The sequence below is a fragment of the Peromyscus leucopus genome, chromosome 15, assembly GCF_004664715.2.
Source record: "Peromyscus leucopus breed LL Stock chromosome 15, UCI_PerLeu_2.1, whole genome shotgun sequence".
Taxonomy (NCBI): Eukaryota; Metazoa; Chordata; class Mammalia; order Rodentia; family Cricetidae; genus Peromyscus; species Peromyscus leucopus.
Window position 1 is genome coordinate 27807785 of NC_051076.1, and position 21013 is coordinate 27828797.

General features: G+C 46.6%; 2 protein-coding genes across 2 annotated transcripts; both read left to right on the top strand.

Annotated features, from left to right (window-relative positions):
- The first annotated feature begins 443 nt into the window (after positions 1-443).
- On the top strand, positions 444-15763 carry Ndufs2 (NADH:ubiquinone oxidoreductase core subunit S2). Its single transcript, XM_028860099.2, has 14 exons — positions 444-753; positions 1557-1663; positions 8993-9183; positions 11195-11315; positions 11658-11770; positions 12008-12082; positions 12223-12300; positions 12426-12511; positions 12721-12840; positions 13518-13647; positions 14097-14192; positions 14346-14429; positions 15290-15347; positions 15526-15763. The coding sequence occupies exons 1-14, from the start codon at positions 659-661 to the stop codon at positions 15561-15563; spliced, it is 1392 nt and encodes a 463-aa protein (XP_028715932.1). The 5' UTR covers positions 444-658; the 3' UTR covers positions 15564-15763.
- Positions 15764-16264: 501 nt separating this feature from the next.
- Positions 16265-20024, top strand: Fcer1g (Fc fragment of IgE receptor Ig). Its single transcript, XM_028860089.2, has 5 exons — positions 16265-16422; positions 18859-18950; positions 19099-19134; positions 19543-19563; positions 19681-20024. Exons 1-5 carry the CDS (start codon positions 16374-16376, stop codon positions 19741-19743), a joined length of 261 nt encoding a protein of 86 aa, XP_028715922.1. The 5' UTR covers positions 16265-16373; the 3' UTR covers positions 19744-20024.
- The last annotated feature ends 989 nt before the right edge of the window (positions 20025-21013 follow it).

Here is a 21013-nt window from a genome sequence, read left to right on the forward strand (position 1 = left end):
TAGAGGAGCTCCATTTGTAAAAAGGTAGCTCCACACCCTTGCACCGACTCTACCAATGCTGGTGGTCTCGGCCTTCTATTCCTTTTTGTTGTGGCGAGCTCTCAGACTCGCCCAGTAACTGCCCTTGAGTCCTTTTCTACAGTCCCGACTCCGGACATCTGGAAATTAACTCTTGGATTCCGTAAAGAAAAGATAAGTTATCAAAACCCGAGCCTTCAGTCGGGAAGCAGGAAGGACTACCGCAGGAGGATGACCAATATGGAAAGGAACAGTGAAGGAACACCTAAGCAGAGTGTGCGACCGGGTCCTTGTGGGAGGGAAGTTTGTAAGGTAACTTCGAGTGCAGGGAGTGGACTCAGAGCCAACTGTTGGGTTGGGGATTCATCGCGGAGTTGCCTTAGGAGAAAGCAGTTAATTTCTCTTTCGCCTAGAAAAGCCGTGGGAGGGACGCCCTTACTAAAGATGACTGCAGTCGTAGTTATTAAAGCGCAAGTGATGCGGAGAAGCGGAATCCGGATGTAGTCGCATTTGCAATTGACCGCACTGCCAGCTTCCAAGATGGTGACCCCACTGTGCCAATAGCAGAGAAGCCCACAAGGAGGCGCACGGGATTCACTTCCGCCCGGTTCTCCTTCTTACGTTCTGCAGCCTGGGAAAGATGGCGGCACTGAGAGCTGTGTGCTGCCTCCGCGGCGTCGGGGCCCAGGTGCTGCGGCCCGGGTCTGGGATCCGACTGCCGAATCAGCCCAGCAGGTGAGGAGGAGGCCTTTCCTGCATGCGTTCTCTTCAAAACTAGAATTTCTCGAGTCTGAGGACATTTCAAGGGCCCTGTGACCCCTTCGGAAAGAATGACCCAGGCCTGTGACCCTCCTTGCGCAGGTCAGATTTCTCAGGTCCCTAGATGCAGTGTGCCTCCTGTAGCGGAGGTTGGGGAAAAGAAGGGTGAATTTGCTTTGTCAGAGGCGAAATAGGTGAGGTGGAAGACCCTACCCTTCAAATTAATGATTCGAGCGTACCTCCTCTCATATCCGGAGAAGGGAGACCCCTCCTCTCTGAGCCCTTTTCCCCAGCTTCTCACTCTCCCTCATTCGCTCGCATATACGAGTTTGCTCTCTCTCTCCTTCCTCCTTCCCTCTCCCCCGCTCGCTTAGCCATCTTAGGTTTACCATGAACAAATGATGTTCTCAACATTCGTATTCATGCAGGAGCTTGGACCCCAGCTTGTATGTCCAAAACTGCACAATGGTATTGAAGAATACCAGCCCTGGAATACAGGCCATCCTTCCTTGGACCCACCCACATAAGAGTGAATAGATATTGTATACAAATATATGTACGCGTGCAATAACAGTTGGTGAAAAAAGGCCATTTATTTATTTGGAGGAGAGTGGGGAGGGGCACATGGGAGGGTTTGGAGGGGGGGGGAAGGGAAGGGAGAAATGTTGTAATTAAATTAAAATCTCAAAAAAAGTTTTGAAAAAAAAAAGTGAACGGGGGCACAGGAACCAAGCACACTGTTGATGCTGTTTGTATAGGATCTATCTTTAATTCCTCAGAGGCGCCCGGCAGTGGCAGCCGGATATAGAATGGGCGCAGCAGTTTGCGGGAGCTGTCATGTACCCCTCCAAGGAAACAGCCCACTGGAAGCCTCCGCCTTGGAATGGTGAGTTTTCAGAGCTGCTGCCTCAAGTCTTCAGACATCTTTGCTGATTTTCAAGTGCTATTGAGTTCCCTCTGTTTCAGGTAAAAGTGATATTGGTTAGAGACAGAAAGGAATGACAGTCATCCTCAATTAATACTGAAAGGTCCTTACCATTATTTAATTAATGTCAGCATTTTCCAGATTCCATACACTTCCATCTCTTTGTGGACAACATCGTTTTCCTAAGAGCATTTGAATGAAACCTACTTAAATACAAGCATCTTTCCCCCATCAAAACTAGGTGTTTTGGGACTAGAGAGATGGCTGAGAGTTAAGAGCACTTGATGCTCTTGCAGAGGACCCAGGTTCAGTTCCCCGCATTCATATCAGGTGCCTTAGAACCACCTGTACCTCCAGTTCCAAGGGATTTACTGGCCTCTTCCGGCAGCTGCATATAGGTGGTAAACATTCATATATAGAGGCAAAGCACTCATACACATATACACATAAAATACAATTTAAAGAAGTCTTTAAAAAAGAAAAAGACCCAGAGAGCTGCCTTGTCTTCAAAAACAAAACAATAATGAAACAACACCCAGCAAATTGGCTCTGGTTTTTCATGTTTTGAAACAGGGTCTTGTGCTGAAGATATGGCTCAGTGGTTAAGGGCACTTTCTGGTCTTTGAGAGGACCTGAGTTCAGTTTTCAGCACTCACATGGTAGCTCACAACCATGTGTAACTCCAGGGAATCTGATGCTCTCTTCTGCCCTCCAAGGGCATGCACATGGTGGCACACATACACACACCACTCATACACATAAAATAAATAAAATTTTAAAAAGAAAGGAAGCAACAGGGTCTTCCTGTATTGTCCAGGCTGGCTTCAGGATCAAGATCTTCCTCCCTGATCCTTCCAAGTGCTGGAATTACTCTTCTTTTTGATCTTTCGATTTTGATCAGTGGTACCAAGGTTGTCCTTTTTCTGTTTGTTAGTTTTTTTGTTTTTTGTTTTTGTGTTTCCCAGACAAGGCTTCTCTGTGTATCTATCCTGGCTGTCCTGGAACTCTCTGTAGTTGGCCTTGCACTCACAGAGATCCTCCTGCCTCTGCCTCCTGAGGGCTAGGATTAAAGGCATGAGCCACCACCACCTGGTTTCCTTTGTTGTTTTTAACAAAATCTCAAAATCTTTCCATTTTACCAGTAAAGACTCGGGAGCCAGATTGCTGGGGTGAAAGCCTGTTAGCTCAGAGAGGCAGAGAAAGCACCCAGCTAACCTTCCTCCTCAGTAGACATCCCAGAAGTCTCCTTCCTTCTCCTTGACCTCAAACCAAACTCCTCAAACTGAATGTTCCTCTGCTTCCTGTGCATATCTCTCTGTCCTCCTGGCTCCCTCTTACTCTCTTTCTTTTTCTTAATAATCCTATGTTTACTTATTTATTTATTTTTTCCTGTCAGCTTATCAGCTGCACCTGAATCTACTGACATTTTAACTACTGTCTGCAGCCACCCAGCCACCCTCCCCGCCCAAGTCAGTGCCCTACTGGCCACTAAGGCTGCAGCCTGGAGGGATGTAGGTTTTAACTAAGTCTCTATTGTTCTATTTTCCAACAAAGACTCAAAAGTCAGATATTGGGGTGAAAACTTGCTAGATCAGAGAAGCTGAGAAGCAACTACCTGACTGACCTCTTCTGGCTGGAAACCCAGCAAGAGAGTGTCTCTCTCCACAGGTCCCTGATCCAAAAAAGACCCCAAAGTCTCATAAGTCCCTACTACTTCCTGTCATCTTTCTATCCATCTCCACAAAGTCTCATAAGTCCCTACTACTTCCTGTCATCTTTCTATCCATCTCCCTCTTCTGTCCTCTGTGCTCTCAATGGCACTGGCTCTGCACTCTACAGCCCCCACCAATCCAAAGTTAACTTTATTAACACAGTCTTGGCGTCACTTCCTGTCCGTGGGTTGCTTGGTCCGCCTCTCGACCTAGGGTTGACGTTATTTAATCCTATTTACAGTATTTAAGCGGAAAGGTCTTGGATTAAAGGTGTGTGCTAGGGCCGAGCCACGCCACAACTCTTTAGTAGATAACGCAATCTCAGCATTCACGGTGTGGTCAAATATCCGGCAACTGTCCTTCAAGATGGAAACTTTATAGTTATCTTTGGCTTTTGTCTCTCTCTTGCCCTCCATATCTTTGTCCAATAAGTCATCCAGCCAGGTAGACTTTTTCATCATTTCTCTCTTTTAATTAAAAATATTCTAAGATGTATTTTATGTGTCTGAGTGTTTTGCCTATGTGCCTTTAAATGTGCCACATGGGTGCCTGGCACCCGTGGAGTTCAGAAGAGGGCATCAGATTCTCCATAACTGGAGTTAAGGATGGTTATGAGCCACCATGTAAGTGCTAGGAACGGAACCTGATCTTCTGCAAGGGCAAAAAGTGCTCTTAATAACGGAGACATCTCTCCAGCTCTCCCTATTAATTTTTTTAGGTTACTTTATGCGCGTGTGTGAATGCTTGCTTGTCCATATGTGTACGTGGCAGTTTTTATTAGGACAGTTGTGTGTGTGCAGTGACCTGCAGAGGACATATGAGACATCATATCCCCTAGAACTGGAGTTATAGGTGGTTGTGAACCAGTCCTGTATGAGTCCTGGGAACCAAACCTGGATCCTCTGCAAGAATAGCAAGTATTCCTAACGGCCAAACCATTTCTTCAGACCGTCCTTTTAAAATTTCATTGTCATGGGCAGTGGTGGCACGTGCCTTTAATCTGAGCCTTCCTGAGGCAGAGGCAGGTGGATTTCTGAGTCTGAGGCCAACCTGGTCTACAGAGCTAGTTCCAGGACAGCCAGGGCTAGAGAGAGAAACTCTGTCTCAAGAAACAAACAGACAAACAAACAATCATGTAGTCACTTGTTTTTGCTTAAGTTTTTTGTTTGCTTGTTTTTTGTTGCCCCCTCCCTTTTGCCATATTATTTCACTATGTAGCCAAAAAACATAACCAACCAACAAACAAAAAGGGTGTACAGAATTTTTGTCCCATCTCTAAGAATCCTGTATAGTGTCACCCGCTTCTTCTTCCCCAAGCATCATTTTACATGTTATTTTTTTAATGATTTATTTATTTATTATGTATATGGTATTCTACCTGCATGAATCTCTACATGCAAGAAGAGGGCATCAGGTCTCATTACAGATGGTTGTGAGCCACCATGTGGTTGCTGCGAATTGAACTCAGGACCTCTGGAAGACGAGGAGTGCTCTTAACCTCTGAGCCATCTCTCCAGCCCCCTTACATGTTATTCCTTTGTTTAAAAACTAAGATGCTAACAGTTACCTTTTCAGAAATGCAATAATGATAGCTGTTTGTCATAGGCTAAAGCAGCCTGTGTGCATTATTTTACTTAATCATCATACCAACCCTATGGGGTATTATGCTAATTGTGAAGAAATGATGGTACTTGATTAAAACCTGATCCAGGACACAAAGCCAGATTTGTACTCAAATCTGTCAGACCACAAAACACAAACTGAAGACTGTTAGTCAAAAGGGGGCTTTGGTTTCAAGTCTTTTGTTTTATGTGCATTGGTGTTTTTTTCCTGCATGTGTTTCTCTGTGAGGATGTCAGATCTTGGAATTACAGACAGTTGTGAGGAGCTGCCATGTGGTGCTGGGAATTGAACCTGGGTTCTATGGAAGAGCAGTCAGTGTTCTTACCCACTGAGCCATCTCTCTAGCCCTGGTTTCAAGTCTCAACTCTCTGTTTACCAGTGAATTGAGTGCCTACTGCATTTCATGACTTTGTAAGGCAGTAGTCCTCAACCTTCCTAACGCTGTGACCCTTTAATACAGTTTCTTATGTTACGGTAACCCCCAACCATAAAATCATTTTTGTTGCTACTTCATAACTGTGATTTTGCTACTTGTAGATGATCTTTCTCATTGGGACTGTCAGCTCACAAATAATGACTTGGAGTCTTACTATTAATTATGAAAACTTGGCCTATAGCTTAGGCTTGTCCCCCTAGCTCTTACAACTTAAATTGACCCATTTCTAGTCATCAACATGTTACCATGTGACGCATAGCTTTTACCTCTCCTCCTGCGTGTCTTGGTCTCTCTCTGAGTCTGGCTGGCAACTCCCTTTTTTTCTTCCCAGAGTTCTCTCTCTGTCCAGAAGTCTGGGCTGTACCTCCTGACTCGCTATTGGCCATGTAGCTTTTTATTAAACCAATCACAGTGACACATCTTCACACAGTGTAAAGAAATATTCCACAACAGCTACTGTTATGAATCATTATGTAAACATTTATGTTTTCCAATGGTTTTAGGTGACCCCTGTGTAAAGCTCTTTTCACCCCCAAGGAGTTGCAACCCACAGGTTGAGAACCACTGTTGTAAGAATTAAAGGCCTGGCATATGTAAGTTCTGCAACTTGTAAGGGCCTAGAATATGTAAATCCTTTGTATGTGTATCTGTTCACCATGTGCATGCTTTTTGCCCAAGAAAGACAGAAAAGGGCATTGTAATTCTCTGGAACTGGAGTTACTAGTTGTGAGCCGACATATAGGTGCTAGGAATTGATCCCAGGTCCTCTGGAAAAGTAGCCATTGCTCTTAACCACTGAGCTATGTCTCCAGTCCTGTAAGTCCTATGTAAATGTTATTAGCGTTACTAATATCGATCCCCCTACTAATAATATCCCCCTACTGTGTCCAGACATTATTTTTCTGCTACTTAAGAACTCCTTATAAACAGTTTCTTTGATACTTGCTTCTAAGACTTGGCCTGTATTGATTGTAGAGCCTGGGATGTTTCATCCCTCTATTTTTTTTTTTTTTTTTTCTGAGACAGGATCTCTCTGTGTAGCTTTGTGCTTTTCCTGGATCTCGCTCTGTAGACCAGGCTGGCCTCGAACTCACAAAGATCTGCCTGCCTCTGCCTCCGAGTGCTGGGATTAAAGGCGTGCACCACCACCACCCAGCTCATCCCTCTATTTTTAAGTTTTCATGCATAATAAGTTTCTCTGTTCTACCAGCCAGCTCCCAAATAACAACATGGAGACTTATTATTAATTTTAAAAGCTTGGTTTTAGTTTAGGCTTGCCCAGTACCTCTTATAACCTAAATTAATCCATATATTTAGCCTATGTTCTGTTGTGTGGCTTATTACCTCATCTCTCCGTTCTGTTCATGCTGCTTTTTCCATTTCTGTCTGGCTACTTGCCTTTCTTCTTCTCTGTCCCCAGAAGTCCCGATTAACCTCTTCCTGCCTAGCTATTGGCCATTCAACTCTTTATTAAACCAATCACAGTGACACATCTTCACACAGTGTAAAGGAATATTCCGAAACATTCATGATGATCTTTAAATAGTTGACAGCTAAGTCAGCTACCTGGTAACATAAATTTGACCTCATTACTACTTTTCACTTGTAATTGTTTCCCAAGTTAAAGTATGTTTCTCTTTTATTCTTTCTTTCTTTCTTTTTTTTTTTTTTTTTTTTTTTTTTTGAGATAGGATCTCACAGTGTATCCTTGATTGGTCTGGAGCTTACTTTGTGAACCAAGCTGGCCCCAAGCTCAGCAGTCTGCTTGCCTCCACCTCCTGAACATTAAGATTATACTAACTGTGCCTGGCCCAAAAGTTTAAGTTTCTTGAGGGTAAAAAACTGCCATTTGGAGGACAGGCATCGTGTCATATGCCTTTAATTTTGGCACCAGGGAGGCAGAGGCCGGCAGATCTCTGTAAGTTCAAGACCAGCCTAGTATACATATTGAGTTCCAGAGCAGCCAGGACTCTGTAGAAAGACCCTGTCTCAAATCAAAACAAAACAAAACAAAAAACTGCCATTTGTGCTGGGAATGTAGCTCAGTTGATAGAGTGCCTGCTTAGCAATCACAGGGTCCTGGGTTCAATACCCAGCATGGCATAAACCAGAAGTGATTGTAGACTCTTACAATCTTAACATTTAGGAAATAGGGACAGAAGGATCAGAATTTCAAGGTTACCACCTTCAACTGAATAGTGATAGTGAGTTTGAGGCCAGCCTGAGCTGAGACCCAGTCTCAAAAACAATGTCATTTAATAGTAAGTATTAAACATATTTCTCTCTTTTTCCCCCCTTGAGGAAGGGTCTCACTATGTAGTCCTGGTTGGTCTTGAACTCACAGATCTACCTGCCTCTGCCTTCTTTGTGCTGACATTAAAGGCATGTACCCCCTCGCTAAACTGAAGTATGTATTTCAAACTGCTTATCCATTCCTCATACACATTGAGATGTATCATGCGTTACAGATAAGAAGTCAAGGCTCAGTGGTTTAAAGGTTCTTCCAGAAGACTTAGGTTCAATTCCCAGTTCCCATACTGATTGCTTCACAATCATCTATAACTCCACTTCCAGAGATCTGATACCTTCTGACCCCTGTGGGCTCCTGCAAACATGTGCTGCACATATGTACACTCAGGCACACACATACTCATAAAAAAATAATAAATATCTGTCAGCTGTGTTAGCATATCTCTTTAATTCCAGCACTTAGGCAGAGGCAGGCAGATCTCTGAATTCAAAGTCATCCTGGTCTACAAAGTGGGTTCCAGACCAGTTGGGGCTACAAAAGTGAAATTCCATCTCAGAAAAAAAAAAAAAAAAAAGAATAGTAGCCAAGTCTCATGACACAAGCTTATCAGCCCAACCCTTCAGGAGGCTGAGGCAGGAGGATCATTAAGGGTTCAGTACTAGCCTGGACTACTGAGTGAGTTCAAGGCCATCCTGGGTGAGATCCTGTCTGAAAATTAAAAGGAGGTGGGAGTGTAAGCTCAGTGGTCGAGTACTTGCCTGGGACGAGCAGTGCCCTGGGTTCAATCCTTAGCACAACAACAAAATAAAAGATGTTCTAGGGCAGCGGCTCCCAGCCTTCCTGACCCGCGACCCTCTAACACAGGTCCTCCTGTTGTGCTGACCCCCGGCCATAACATTATTTCATTACTACTTCATAACTGTAATTTTCCTACTGTTATGAATTGTAATGTAGATATCTGTGTTTTCCAGTGGTCTCAGGTGATCCCTGTGAAAGGTCTTTCAGTTCCTAAAGGGGTCGTGACACACATGTTGAGAACCACTGTTCTAGGGGCTATAAACGGACTTCATGATCCTCATTGGAAAGTGTAGAGCTTCCTTCCCTTTTCCCCATTTCCTGGCCGTCTTCCTAGTTATCCTGGAATGAGGGTGCTAACACGGTGTGGGGTGGTGAGCCAGAAGATATGTCGAGAGAACCAATTCCGTGCTGTGTCTTGGGGGTGCCCAAGGGAATTACCATTTGGCTCAGAACTATTTCCCACTTCTCAGATGTGGACATTATGAAGGACAAAGTGGTCACCAATGTGACCCTGAACTTTGGGCCCCAGCACCCAGCAGCCCATGGAGTCCTGAGACTGGTGATGGAGTTGAGTGGAGAGATGGTGCGGAAGTGCGACCCTCACATCGGGCTCCTGCACCGGGGCACGGAGAAGCTCATTGAGTACAAGACCTATCTGCAGGTGTGGAGGTGAACAGGGGCCTGCTGATGGGGGCTGAGCTGTAGCTTGAGAGTGATGGTTTCGCTGCCCCCCAGCTTCAGGGCAGGCGGGCGGCAAGGGTTAGTCTGTTGTGTACTGTCATTTTAAGATGTGTTACATTTGTTTATGCTGTGGAACATTTGTTTAATGAATCAAAGATGCGTTGCATTCTTTTATGTTGAATTTGTTTAACTGTGAAGCTGTGTTACTTTGCCTGTCTGTGACACCTGATTGGTCTAATAAAGAGCTGAACAGCCAGTAGCTAGACAGGAGAGGGATAGACGGGCCTGGCAGGCTGAGAGAATAAGTAGGAGGAGAAATCTGGGATGAGAGATTGAGGAACGGAAAAAGGAGGAGGAGAGGGGGCTGTCGGGGGCCAGGCACACAGTCAGCCATGGATTAAGAAGTAAAGAAAGGCATATAGAATAGAGAAAGATAAAAGCCCAGAGGCAAAAGGTAGATGGGATAATTTAAGAACAGCTGGCTAGATATAAACCAAACTAAGGCTATGTATTCATAAGTAAGAGTAATACTCCATTTATTTATTGGGGAGCTGGGTGGTGGGTCCCCCAAAGAGCTAGGAGTAAGTAACAGCCAACTGCATCAGTCCTTTGAGGTCATTGTTGGATGGGAGCTTGGAGAAAGTGCTGAAGGATGCAGGAGTCTTTGGGGTTCTTCCAGCATCAGTACTTTATAGCTGGACCACACTCCAGCTTTTCTCTGATTTTGGGATGGCCCTTTTATCATCACTTCAGTGCCTCAGTTTCCCTCTTAAGTGAGTGCGTCAAAGCTAGTGTCCCACAGGCAGAGGAAGAGGAATGAGACGTCAGCTCTTCAGGATTAACAGCAAATTCTTGTGTCTTCCCACTCTCTTAAATCTGTTTTCAAAACACTCAGTGAGTCAGAGTGACCGGAGGAGGTTTGTGACAGAATTTGCCGTGTTTAGAAGAACTGTGTGACCTACATAGTTGAAGGTCGGATTTGAAGGAGTTGGATCTGGAATACACTTCCAGATGTTGTTTTTCTGTTTGGTTGGTCAGGGTTTTCTTTTTTTTTTTTTTTTCCTTCTTTTTCTTCTTACTGTTATAAAGAAAGGGCCCTGAACAGAATAGTGGAATTAAGGCTTTAGACCCAGCCCTGTGACTATCATGTGCTTCCTCCAGGGAGCCTAAGCAGTGGTGGCTTCTCTTCACACTTTTGTGGGTTAACCCCTGTAGCATCATCCTGCGTCACAAATGACATCAGGACCAGAACAGGCTGTCCCCATGAGAAGCAGTTTAACTCCGCCTTCTTCCTGGAAGCTGGAACTGGCTTGATAGGCAGCTGGGACTTTGCTTTCCTGACATTCTGGGGGAAAGCTACTGTAAAACTGACTTTTCTCCTTCAAAATCTCAGATTTAAGGGTATAAGAGGAAAAAGACATAGAAGTCCAGGTCATACTTTGAGAAAGGTTACAGTGCTGAAGAACCCTGTAAGAGCCTGAGTATTAAGTTTTTAGAAATTTTATGACTTAGTTGCTGAAGTTATTATTAAAATTAGATTATACATTTTTTGTGTGTGTGTTTATTTGTTGTTGTTTTTTGAGACAGGGTCTCACTGGATAGCTCTGGCTGTCCTAGAACTCTCTTAGTAGACTCAAAGATTTTTGATCTGTATCATAAAGATACTGTATATGTTGTGCCATGTGTCTCAAGGGTACATTTAGTTACATTTTGATAGCTTAAAATTGACCATGGTAGGAGTATTATCACCATGGAAATTGTCAAACATGATAAATCAAGGTCTTTTCATCGTTTTAGAGAGCCAGTTTTTAAACATTTGATGCTAGTTTTAAATAAGCATGTTAGGAGAGCTTTCCTTCTGCTTTGCTGGGACTCCTGAGTCTCTAAAGGTAAGCACTGACTTCCAGTGCCTGACAAGAAGGGTTCCTGCCTCAGACAGTGCACCACTCCTGGGCTTGTTAGAGGTGACCTTCCTTCCTCCCTTTCAACAGGCCCTTCCATACTTTGACCGGTTAGACTATGTGTCCATGATGTGTAATGAGCAGGCCTATTCTCTAGCCGTGGAGAAGCTGCTAAACATCCAGCCTCCTCCCCGGGCACAGTGGATCCGAGGTATGTTCTGCTCCTTATTTCTGCTGCCCACTGTGAGCACAGGACATCTAAGTGCATTGAACTCAACTTTGCTATTCAGATTCCAGATTCCACTCACACACGATGAGCCCTGGGCTCCTATGTCCTTCTTTCTCAAAACACACACAATATGTATAAATATTCATTTCGGATATTTATTGTGTATGTGGATGCATGTGAAATAGCATGTGTCCAGGCATTTGTGGGGAGGTCAGAGGGCAGCTTTTGGGAGTCAGTTCCCTGCTTCTGCCATGTGGGCAAGCCTTTACTCACTGAGCCATCCTCCCAGCCCCGTCCATCATTTCTTGTCTTTCCATCTCACAGTGCTGTTTGGAGAGATCACACGGATTTTGAACCATATCATGGCTGTGACCACACATGCCCTGGACATTGGTGCCATGACTCCTTTCTTTTGGATGTTTGAAGAAAGAGAGAAGGTATAAGGGAGGCGTGGATAGGAATAGGGAAGGAAGTACATGAAGTAGGGAGGGCAGAGAGGGAGACATGAAAACGGGGAGGGAGCAGTATATTTTGTTGGATTGTATTTGTGGGAATCTTGTCTCATGAGGCGTTGGGCTAGCCACAAGAAGTCAGAGGTAGGGCAATCGGCTACTGTGTTGCTGGACTTGAGGGTCCCTGGACTTTATTTCTCACCCCTAGTGCATTCTGTCTAGATGTTTGAGTTCTATGAGCGGGTGTCTGGAGCCCGGATGCACGCTGCTTATATCCGACCAGGAGGCGTGCACCAGGTGAGTGGCTCCCTTGCCTCCACACTTCCCATCCAGGTCGCTTTCCTCTTTGACCACTGGAGGGCAGTGTGGGCTGATGGACCGGGACTCTGGCCCCATGTGAAGGGGTGCTATGACAAGAATCTCCACTTGGTTTCTAGGACCTGCCTCTTGGGCTTATGGATGACATATATGAGTTTTCTAAGAACTTCTCTCTTCGGATCGATGAGGTGGAGGAGGTAAGATAGAAATCAATGGGGGAAAAGTATCTTTATCCCCCAAAAGTGTCCAGTGTTATATAAGTACAGAGGCTTTGGAAGATTGTCATGAAGAATATTAGCACACTGGATTTCTCTATCCATAGATGCTGACCAACAATAGGATCTGGCGGAATAGGACGATAGATATCGGGGTTGTTTCGGCAGAAGACGCACTTAACTATGGGTTCAGGTAGGAGAATACAACGTCTTTCCTTAGGGTGGGAGGCTGTAGAGAGTTACAGCCCAGTGTCTTGGTTTCAAGCACGTTTGTTATTCTCCCGTCCATGCCTTGAGTTGTGTTCCAGAACCAAGGTGTTGGGGAGGGAGAGGGAAATAGGAAGCATGTGTGTCCCTTCTTGTCTTTGTGGAGGGTGGCCTTATGCCCATTGTCCCCTGCAGTGGAGTGATGCTGCGAGGCTCAGGCATCCAGTGGGACTTGCGGAAGACCCAGCCCTATGACGTGTATGACCAGGTCGAGTTCGATGTTCCTATTGGTTCTCGAGGGGACTGCTATGATAGGTAAGACCCAAAGCTTGCTCAGCTCTTTGTCCTGCTGACTTCTTTGCTCTGTTTCCTGGTGTCTGTAGGAGCCTGTATAATGTGTTAAACTTGGTGGAGTTGTGCTTAGCATTCACAATCCCCAGTATTCTCCTCCAACACCACACCAAATAACAGAGCTGTTTATTTTTACCCTTATCCTGCCATCCTGCCTTAGATAAAACTAGTTTGGCTGCTTTTGTAGCTGAGAAAGCTGAAGCATAAGTTAGGGATTAGCCTGTTAGTGATTGAGATTGGAATCCTCCTGACCCAGCGCTCTTCCCCCTTGATTCTAAGCTACACAGTCCATTCCTGTTTACTGACCCTGAGTAAGATTAGCTACTGTTGTTCTCTTTGTTTATCTTTCCATTCGACTCCCGGACTCTGCAGTCCAAACTGGGTTTAAGAGGGTAAAAGGAGAAAAACTACAGGCCACGTGCTGGAAAAAGAGAGAGAGAGAGATTTGGAGAAGAACTCGATGCTCCTTAAACACTGCAGGGTTTATATGGGCAGCCAAAGCAAGCAGAGATTCTGTACGAGGAGACACAGAAACATTTACCAAACAGTTTTCATGTCTCCCAAAGGGCGCCTGTCCAGATTCCTGCTTCTTGCTCCTCTGTCTGCTTCCTCTTGTTCTAAGTCTGTCTCGTCTACTTCAGGTACCTGTGTCGTGTGGAGGAGATGCGTCAGTCCCTTCGAATCATCTTACAGTGTCTGAACAAGATGCCTCCGGGGGAGATCAAGGTTGATGATGCCAAAGTGTCTCCACCTAAACGAGCAGAGATGAAGGTTGGCTGCAGGGAGAGGGAAGAGAGATTGGGGGTGGGAAAGGGACTGGTGGCCACGGAGAAACGTCCTTGGATTAGATCCTGCCTTTCAGTTTAACTTGTGAAGACTCTGACCCTTTCACCACACTCATCTTTTTTTCTGTCTACTGCTTCCTGATTTACATGTGTGTTGTTAGTCTCCCAAAGGGCAGAGATTGCTGTGTCTGCTGGGGGAAAGCCCAAGGGCAGAACTCGGATCTGGCTTCTTCCTTTTTCTTTTACTGTTTTTTCAAGACAAGGTTTCTCTGTGTAACAGCCCTGGTTGTCCTAGAATTCACTTTGTAGACCATGCTGGCTTCGAACTCCCAGAGATGCACCTGCCTCTGTCTCCTGAGTGCTGGGATTAAAGGCGTGCACCGCCACTGCCTGACTGGATCTGGTTTTCTGATGCTCCCCTTTTCCTCCCCTCAGACGTCCATGGAGTCACTAATTCACCACTTTAAGCTGTACACTGAGGGCTACCAGGTTCCTCCAGGAGCCACATACACTGCTATTGAAGCTCCTAAGGTGAGGGAGGAGGGGAAGGGAAAGTGTGTGGAGTGGGGGATGGAGGTAGGAGTGAGCAGAGTGCTCCCTCTCTAGTGACCAGGGAGGCTTTGGTAGAAGAGAAGAAGGTTGTTCTTCCTACTAAGGAGGCATCCCATTTTCTTCCTTGGACAGGGAGAGTTTGGGGTATACCTGGTGTCTGATGGCAGCAGCCGTCCTTACCGGTGCAAGATCAAGGCTCCTGGTTTTGCCCACCTGGTAAGACAATCTCAGTGGTTCTAACGGCAATACAGTAATAATTTATTGACCTTGATTGAGGATTTTTGGTTATTTTCAGCAACTTAAAAAAATCATTTATTTTTAGCTTTTATAGATGTATGTATGTGTGTATATGTTTGCTACATGAGTGCAGGTGCCTTCAGAGGCCAAAGAGGGCATCAGATCCCTGGAGCTGGAGTTACAGGCAGTTGTGAACTACCTGTTGTTGGTTTCGGAGCCGATCTCAGGTCCGCTGCAAGAGCAGGACATACTCTTAGCAGCTGAGCCACCTCTCCAGCACCTTGCTTTTTCAGCTAGGGCTTTGCTTTACAGTCCTGGCTTGTCTAGAACTCCCTATGTAGCTAAGGCCGGCCTCAAACTTACTATGTCTTTGGACTTTAGCCTCCCAGGTTCGAGGATTACAGGCATACACCTCCACACCCAACTAACTCTTGGAGGAGATTTTGTTTTGTTCCATTTGTTTGTTTAAGATAGAATTTTGCTGCAAACCCAAATTAGCCTGGAGATTACTGTATGTGTGTGGGCTTTCCTTGGATTCACAGTAACCCTCCTGCTTTAGACTTTCAAGTGCTAGAATTACAGATATAAGCTCCTCTGCCTGGCTGGGTGAGGATTTTGGCTTGGGGTTTTTGTCATTGCTGTGTTTTATTTTTGAGGTGAGGTCTCAGTATGTAGCTCTGGCTGGCCTAGAATGTAGACTAGTCTGGCTTCAAACTCATCAACATCCTCCCGTGTGCTGAGATTAGCTGTATATACTACCACACCCTGCCTTTGGATGGGATTTTAAAGAGCTCTCCTCTGCAAACTTGTATTAATGTGTTCCTATTTCCTCTCCACAGGCTGGTTTGGACAAGATGTCTAAGGGACACATGCTGGCAGATGTCGTAGCCATCATAGGTATGAGACTATTATACAGTAAGGTATCTAAGACAAGGGGTTTGGGATTCTGTTTAGGAACAAAGCCAAATGCTCAATGTTCAGTATAGACTGTGTCCTGGACTCTAGGCCAGAGTGTCTTGGACACAGTCATGTGCTCTGAACCTCTGGCAATAACCTTCATCCTCTAACCCTCTAGGTACTCAGGATATTGTGTTTGGAGAAGTAGACCGATGAGCAAAGGCACAGCCTTTGAGCTCCCGTGCCTGGCAGCTTCCTCTGCAAGGCCTGTCCCTCACAGGAAATGAGGCTGTGTGTCTCCGTGTGTATAAACAAACATACATGTACACGCTGACTTAGCTGTACAGACTTTCTGTGCATGTACTAGAAAAAGAGAAATTATATTAAATTAGCCGCCTTGCGGCCCCTACGCTCAAGCTTCTAATGAGTCTTTCTTGGTGTCTTACTGTCTTTCACTTTGTATTTCTCTGTCCGATTTTCCCAGCTGAATCTCCACCCCGTCTCTGACTCTTGCCCTTTCCACTTCTCCATTCCCCGTTTCCCCTTTCCCCTCAGTTCCTCCTGCCCGAACCCTCTTAGCGTCTATGCAAACTGTTAAACTCCAGCGAAGACTGGGTATATAAAGTTCCAGATAGGAAGGGAAGGGCTATGGTGGGATCTAAGGGAGTCTCGGGCAGTTTGCCTTATGCATACGACCTACGTCTGAATGGTGGATGAGGGGTTGTTAAACATGGCGCATATAGACCGCCTTCCCAAGCATGAAAGAGTCTGCTCGTTCTGTGGGTTAGGAGGTTGGTCCCTGAAAGGGCTGAGGCTCAGAGGCCAGATCTTCCAGCTCCCCTAGTTGGCCCTTCCGGGAGCCGCCTGGTCTGTAGTGCAGGAAGGGGAAGGGGCCAAAGTGTGGGGGAAGGCGGGGCAGGAAGGGGGAGCTGTGGTCAGGGAACTGCTCATGGGCACAGCTGCGCAGTTCGTCTGTCAGGGCGTCTGTCTGATCGCCAGTTCCCAGCTCCGAAGCCTCTGCCCAAGATGATGCCAGCCGTGGTCTTGCTCTTGCTCCTTCTGGTCGAACAAGCAGGTGGGTGGAGGGTTTGGGGAGGGCCATTAGCCGTGCTCGGGTGGGAGTCCAGGGCATGAATTGGGGATGGAAGGAAGAAGGCTGGGCCTGGGCGGGTGGGCACAGGGCTGAGGCAGATTCTGAAGTTAGCCCTGTGGGGTCCCCTCCCAGGCACTGCTCATCATTTCCATTTTTATTGTCCCTTTCTTCCGAGTGACTTCAGGACCAATGTGAAGGGTTCGTTTGTCAGGGGTGGGGACTGTACAGCATGAAGAGCTTCTCTGGGAAAGTTCCATCTCTTGATCAGCAATACCATGGATGCTCTCTGTCTCTGTTGGGAGCCGATCTCTAGATAGTTATATATAAAGCCCTCTAAATAGGCTAGGGCCTGTCTGTGAGCTTGGGGGTAAGGCAAAGGAGTCCAAAGAGACGTGAATACTGTTTCTGGGGATGGTCAGGGCCACACCATTCGGTCCAGCTGACATCCGTAGGCAGCAGAGTGTTCTCAATCATCAGCTGAGAAGTAACAGCAAAAGCCCCAAGACCCAGCGGCTCTAAGGTTCTATCAGTGTGAGGTGTTTGTCTTGTGGGGAGACAGGGTGTTATGTAGCCCAGGCTAGCCTGGAAAGTCCCTATTTAGCTGAAGCTAACCTTAACCTCCTTCCTCCACCTCCCAAGTGCCTATGCCTGTCCTACCCTGCCCAGCAGGGTTTGAGGTGCACTGGTCGAGGGCTGGCTTGTTACAGATGGGGGGTTAAACCGTAGGGAAACAAAGAGAATGACTGGAAAGGAGGGCCTCCAACTGTGCTTCGGAGGCAGAAAAACTGGGTTTGAGGTCCAGTTCTGTTGCTTAGCTCTGGCGCTGAATGTTTCTAAGCTTTCCTGAGTACCTGCATTTCATCATCCATAAAATGGCGATGTCGATGTTTCTCTCACAAGGTAGTTTTGAGATTTGTGCAATCTCGCCTGGGAGTGTTGGGGAATAAAAGTACTTTACCAGTCTTGGTAACTTGACTTGTGTGGAAGTGGACAGGGCTATACCATTTTGTCAACTGGTAAGAGCATCAAGTGCCCAATCCTAGAGATGCATGCATCAGATGAGAAATAACGGCAAAAATATCAAGGTCCCAGAGCAGGCCGACATTCACCGCGTTGGTCCTGATGAAGCTGAGAGCAGTCCCTGGAGCCCAGATCCTGTGTGGTCCTTGGAGGCAGGAAGGAGCTCATTGTGTAGCCCAGGCTGGCATCATTCATACTCCTCCTGCCTCAGCCACATGAGATAGTGTGCGGCCATCATGTTCAGTTCCTGTGCCCGTCGGTGGTGGTGGAGTTTCATTTCTTGGTTTTTTTTTTTTTTGGGGGGGGGTCGTTTGTTGTGAATTATTGTTTGTCTTTCAAGACGGGGTTTCTCTGTGTAGCCCTAGTTATCCTGGAACTCTGTAGACCACGCTGGCCTCAAACTCAGAGTTCCACCTGCTTCTGCCTCCCAGTCATGTGCCACCACTACCCAGCCCCCCCTTTTTTTTAATTAATTAATTAATTTTAATTTGACAGGATCTCACTCTATATTCTAGGCTGATCTGGAGCGCATGGCAGTGCCCTTGCCTCAGCCTCCCAAGTGCTGGGATTATAGGCGTGACCCGCCACTCTCAGCTCCTGCGTGATTTTTTTTTCTTTTTTTTTTTTTTAGTTGCACAAACTTCCCCTCTTCAAGGCCCGGCATGATTAACAGGGCAGAGCAGCAGGAGGAAGAATCCATATTTTAGATTCAATTTGTGGTCATTCCTTTGAGCTGTGGTCACCCATCCCTGCTTTGCAAAGTGCAGAGTCAGCGGTATCTGTAGCGCCTCAAAAAGCAGTCACTTTGGGTTTTGTTTGTTTTCTGATAGAGTTAAGTGCCTTGTGAGGCAAAAAGCAGTGAGTCTGAGAAGATGACCAATACCAGAGTAATTGCCTTCCTCCCTTCACCAGCTCACATCCTTCCTGTCCAGCCCTCAGCCACAGGTCACAGGACTGAGCAGAGACACACTCTTGTGGTTTCTGTGCTGAAATTTGCCACTATTCTCTCTCCCCTCCCCCTCTGGGCTGAGGTTTCTGTCTCAGCCCAGTAAACTCCAATGGGTCCTTGAGGTAGAAGAAGTGTTCAATGATGCCTGAGGAACCACAATGCTGAAAAGGGAGGCCTGGGGCTGACAGGGAAGTCTCTAACCCTCACCTCAGTAAACCCAGGTCCTACCACAGCAGAACCCTTCATGCTTCCCATCTGACTCCTACCGTAGTCTGTGGGGGACGGGGGAAGGTAAGAGAAACAACAGTCTAAAGAGGGGGTTAGTTTCTTCCCTTAGAAGGACCCCCACAAGGCCCTGGCCCACCTCCCTGACCCCTTTCCCTTCCTCTGAGCAACACCCCGCCCCGCCCCTGTGCACTGGGTCCCATGGACACCCTGTATCCCCTCAGCTGCCCTGGGAGAGCCCCAGCTCTGCTATATCCTGGACGCCATCCTGTTTTTGTATGGTATAGTTCTCACCCTGCTCTACTGTCGACTCAAGGTAAGGCGGGCTGGGCCGGTCTAAGAACCGGACCCCGAAGTGGGAGGGTGGCGGCGGGAAGGGGAACCGAAGGGGTTCTCCATGGTTTGGAGGGAAAGGAGATGGGCCTCCAAGTTCTCCTTTACTGATTGCCTTTCCCCCACTTCAGATCCAGGTCCGAAAGGCAGCTGTAGCCAGCCATGAGGTACGGAGTCTCCCACACCTGCGCGCCAACACTTTTTTCTAGGCTCTCAACCTTCCTGGGTTACTAGCCTTAGGTCTGAGGCCTCTGGGAAGGCATGTGTTTTAGGCACTAACCTGCACCCTGCCCCTCACCTCAGGATGGGCAGCAGCCTGCCATCTAGTTGAGCTGCAAATAAAATATCTGGACAGGAAAGAATCAAGTAGAGTTGGTAATACACAAGAGAGAGTCGTGTACTGTACCGAAGTGTGTTTGTAGCCATGTGGGTACCCATAAGCAGTCATGTGAGTGCTCCTAGCTCAAGGCAGCTAACACTAACCTTGACCCAAATACTCCCTGGGTGGGAAGGAAGCTGATGGGAGGCCCCGAAGAAGGTGTTGGTCTCTAATGCCTTGCTCCTTTCCTCTACAGAAATCAGAGGCTGTTTACACGGTGAGTGAGCCTCTTTTCCCTACTTGAGAAGTCAGAAAAGGAATGGGGTCACCTGTGAGGTGGATGGGGGCCCTGTGGTGAGCCCCAGCTCCTGATCATCCTTTGACTCTCCCGCAGGGCCTGAATACCCGGAACCAAGAGACATACGAGACTCTGAAGCTTGAGAAACCACCCCAGTAGCTTTAGAACATGTGTGCTTGGTTGCATTCCTTTTCTGCTTCTAGTTTTCTCTTAGCCCTCATGGTTGACATCCCTATGCTACCTCCATGCTTGGGATGCTAGCTGATCTTACTCCCATAATGATGCTAGGCTCTAAATTAATGTACACCAGCAGTTCCTCGTCTCCATTAAAGACTTACTCACCGATGTTTATTGCTTTATTCCTCTTTCCTTCCCTGGTCCCCAGCCCTTGCTAAACAGCGGAAAGGGATTACCTTCCAATAAAGCTGTCACAGATCTGACTCTGCTCACTTTGTCATTCCTCATATATATTGGTTCAGCTTGTACAAAGCGTTAGGGCTGGATGTTGAAGGTACAGTTTTGAGTAAGGCAAACTCAGCTGCTGAGAACACAGGACTTCAGGGCTGCTTCGCTTTTTTTGTTTGGTTTGTTTTTCAAAACAGGTTTTCCCTGTGTAGCTCTGGCTGTCCTGGAACTGGCTCTGTAGATCAGGCTGGCCTCGAACTCACAGAGAACCACCTGCCTCTACCTCCCAAGTACTGGGATTAAAGGCATGTGCCGCCGCCACCACCACTGACCTGGCTACTTTGTTCTTCTGGGGTATAAATGCTGACTGTATCTACATGAGTGATAAGACCCTCGGTCTCTTGCTGCTCTGAGATGGACTAGAGCAGGGAGCATTCTTACACTTTCACTCTGTGTTGGGAGTATAGATGTGTTTGGAGACATTGGGACCTAAAAAAATCACTTCTGTACTCAATGTGGCTTTTTGTGTCTGAAAAATGAATCATGATCGGTTTGTGGAGAAGCCTGTATGTCTAACCCAAAATAGTCACCAATCTAGATAATATCAATCCAGCTTGTGCATGTTTGAGTTAGCACAGCTGGGAAGCTAAGCATGCAGAAGGAATGTGATGGCAAGGATCATGTGACCCTCCTAGTGGAAGATTTTATAAGGACAAGGAATTTTCAGGGAATTTGGGAGCAAGAAGAGCCTTAGAGAGAACCTCGTGGACATAGGAAAGGTCAAGCGGAACAAGCTGGGTCCAAATGGGAGGTCATTTCCTCCACAGTGGGTAGTCAAGGCATCCCCTGCCAATGACGGTCCTCTCCCCAGAGTCCCCTGGAAGCTCTTTGTGGAGATGTTTAAGCCATGTAGGGTACAGTGAGCTGGTCTCCGACCTGCTTGCCTTCTTCCAGAAAGGGCCAGAGTGTCCAGACTCACCCCTGGCAATCCCCTGTGCCAGACAACACAGCACTGCATAGTGAT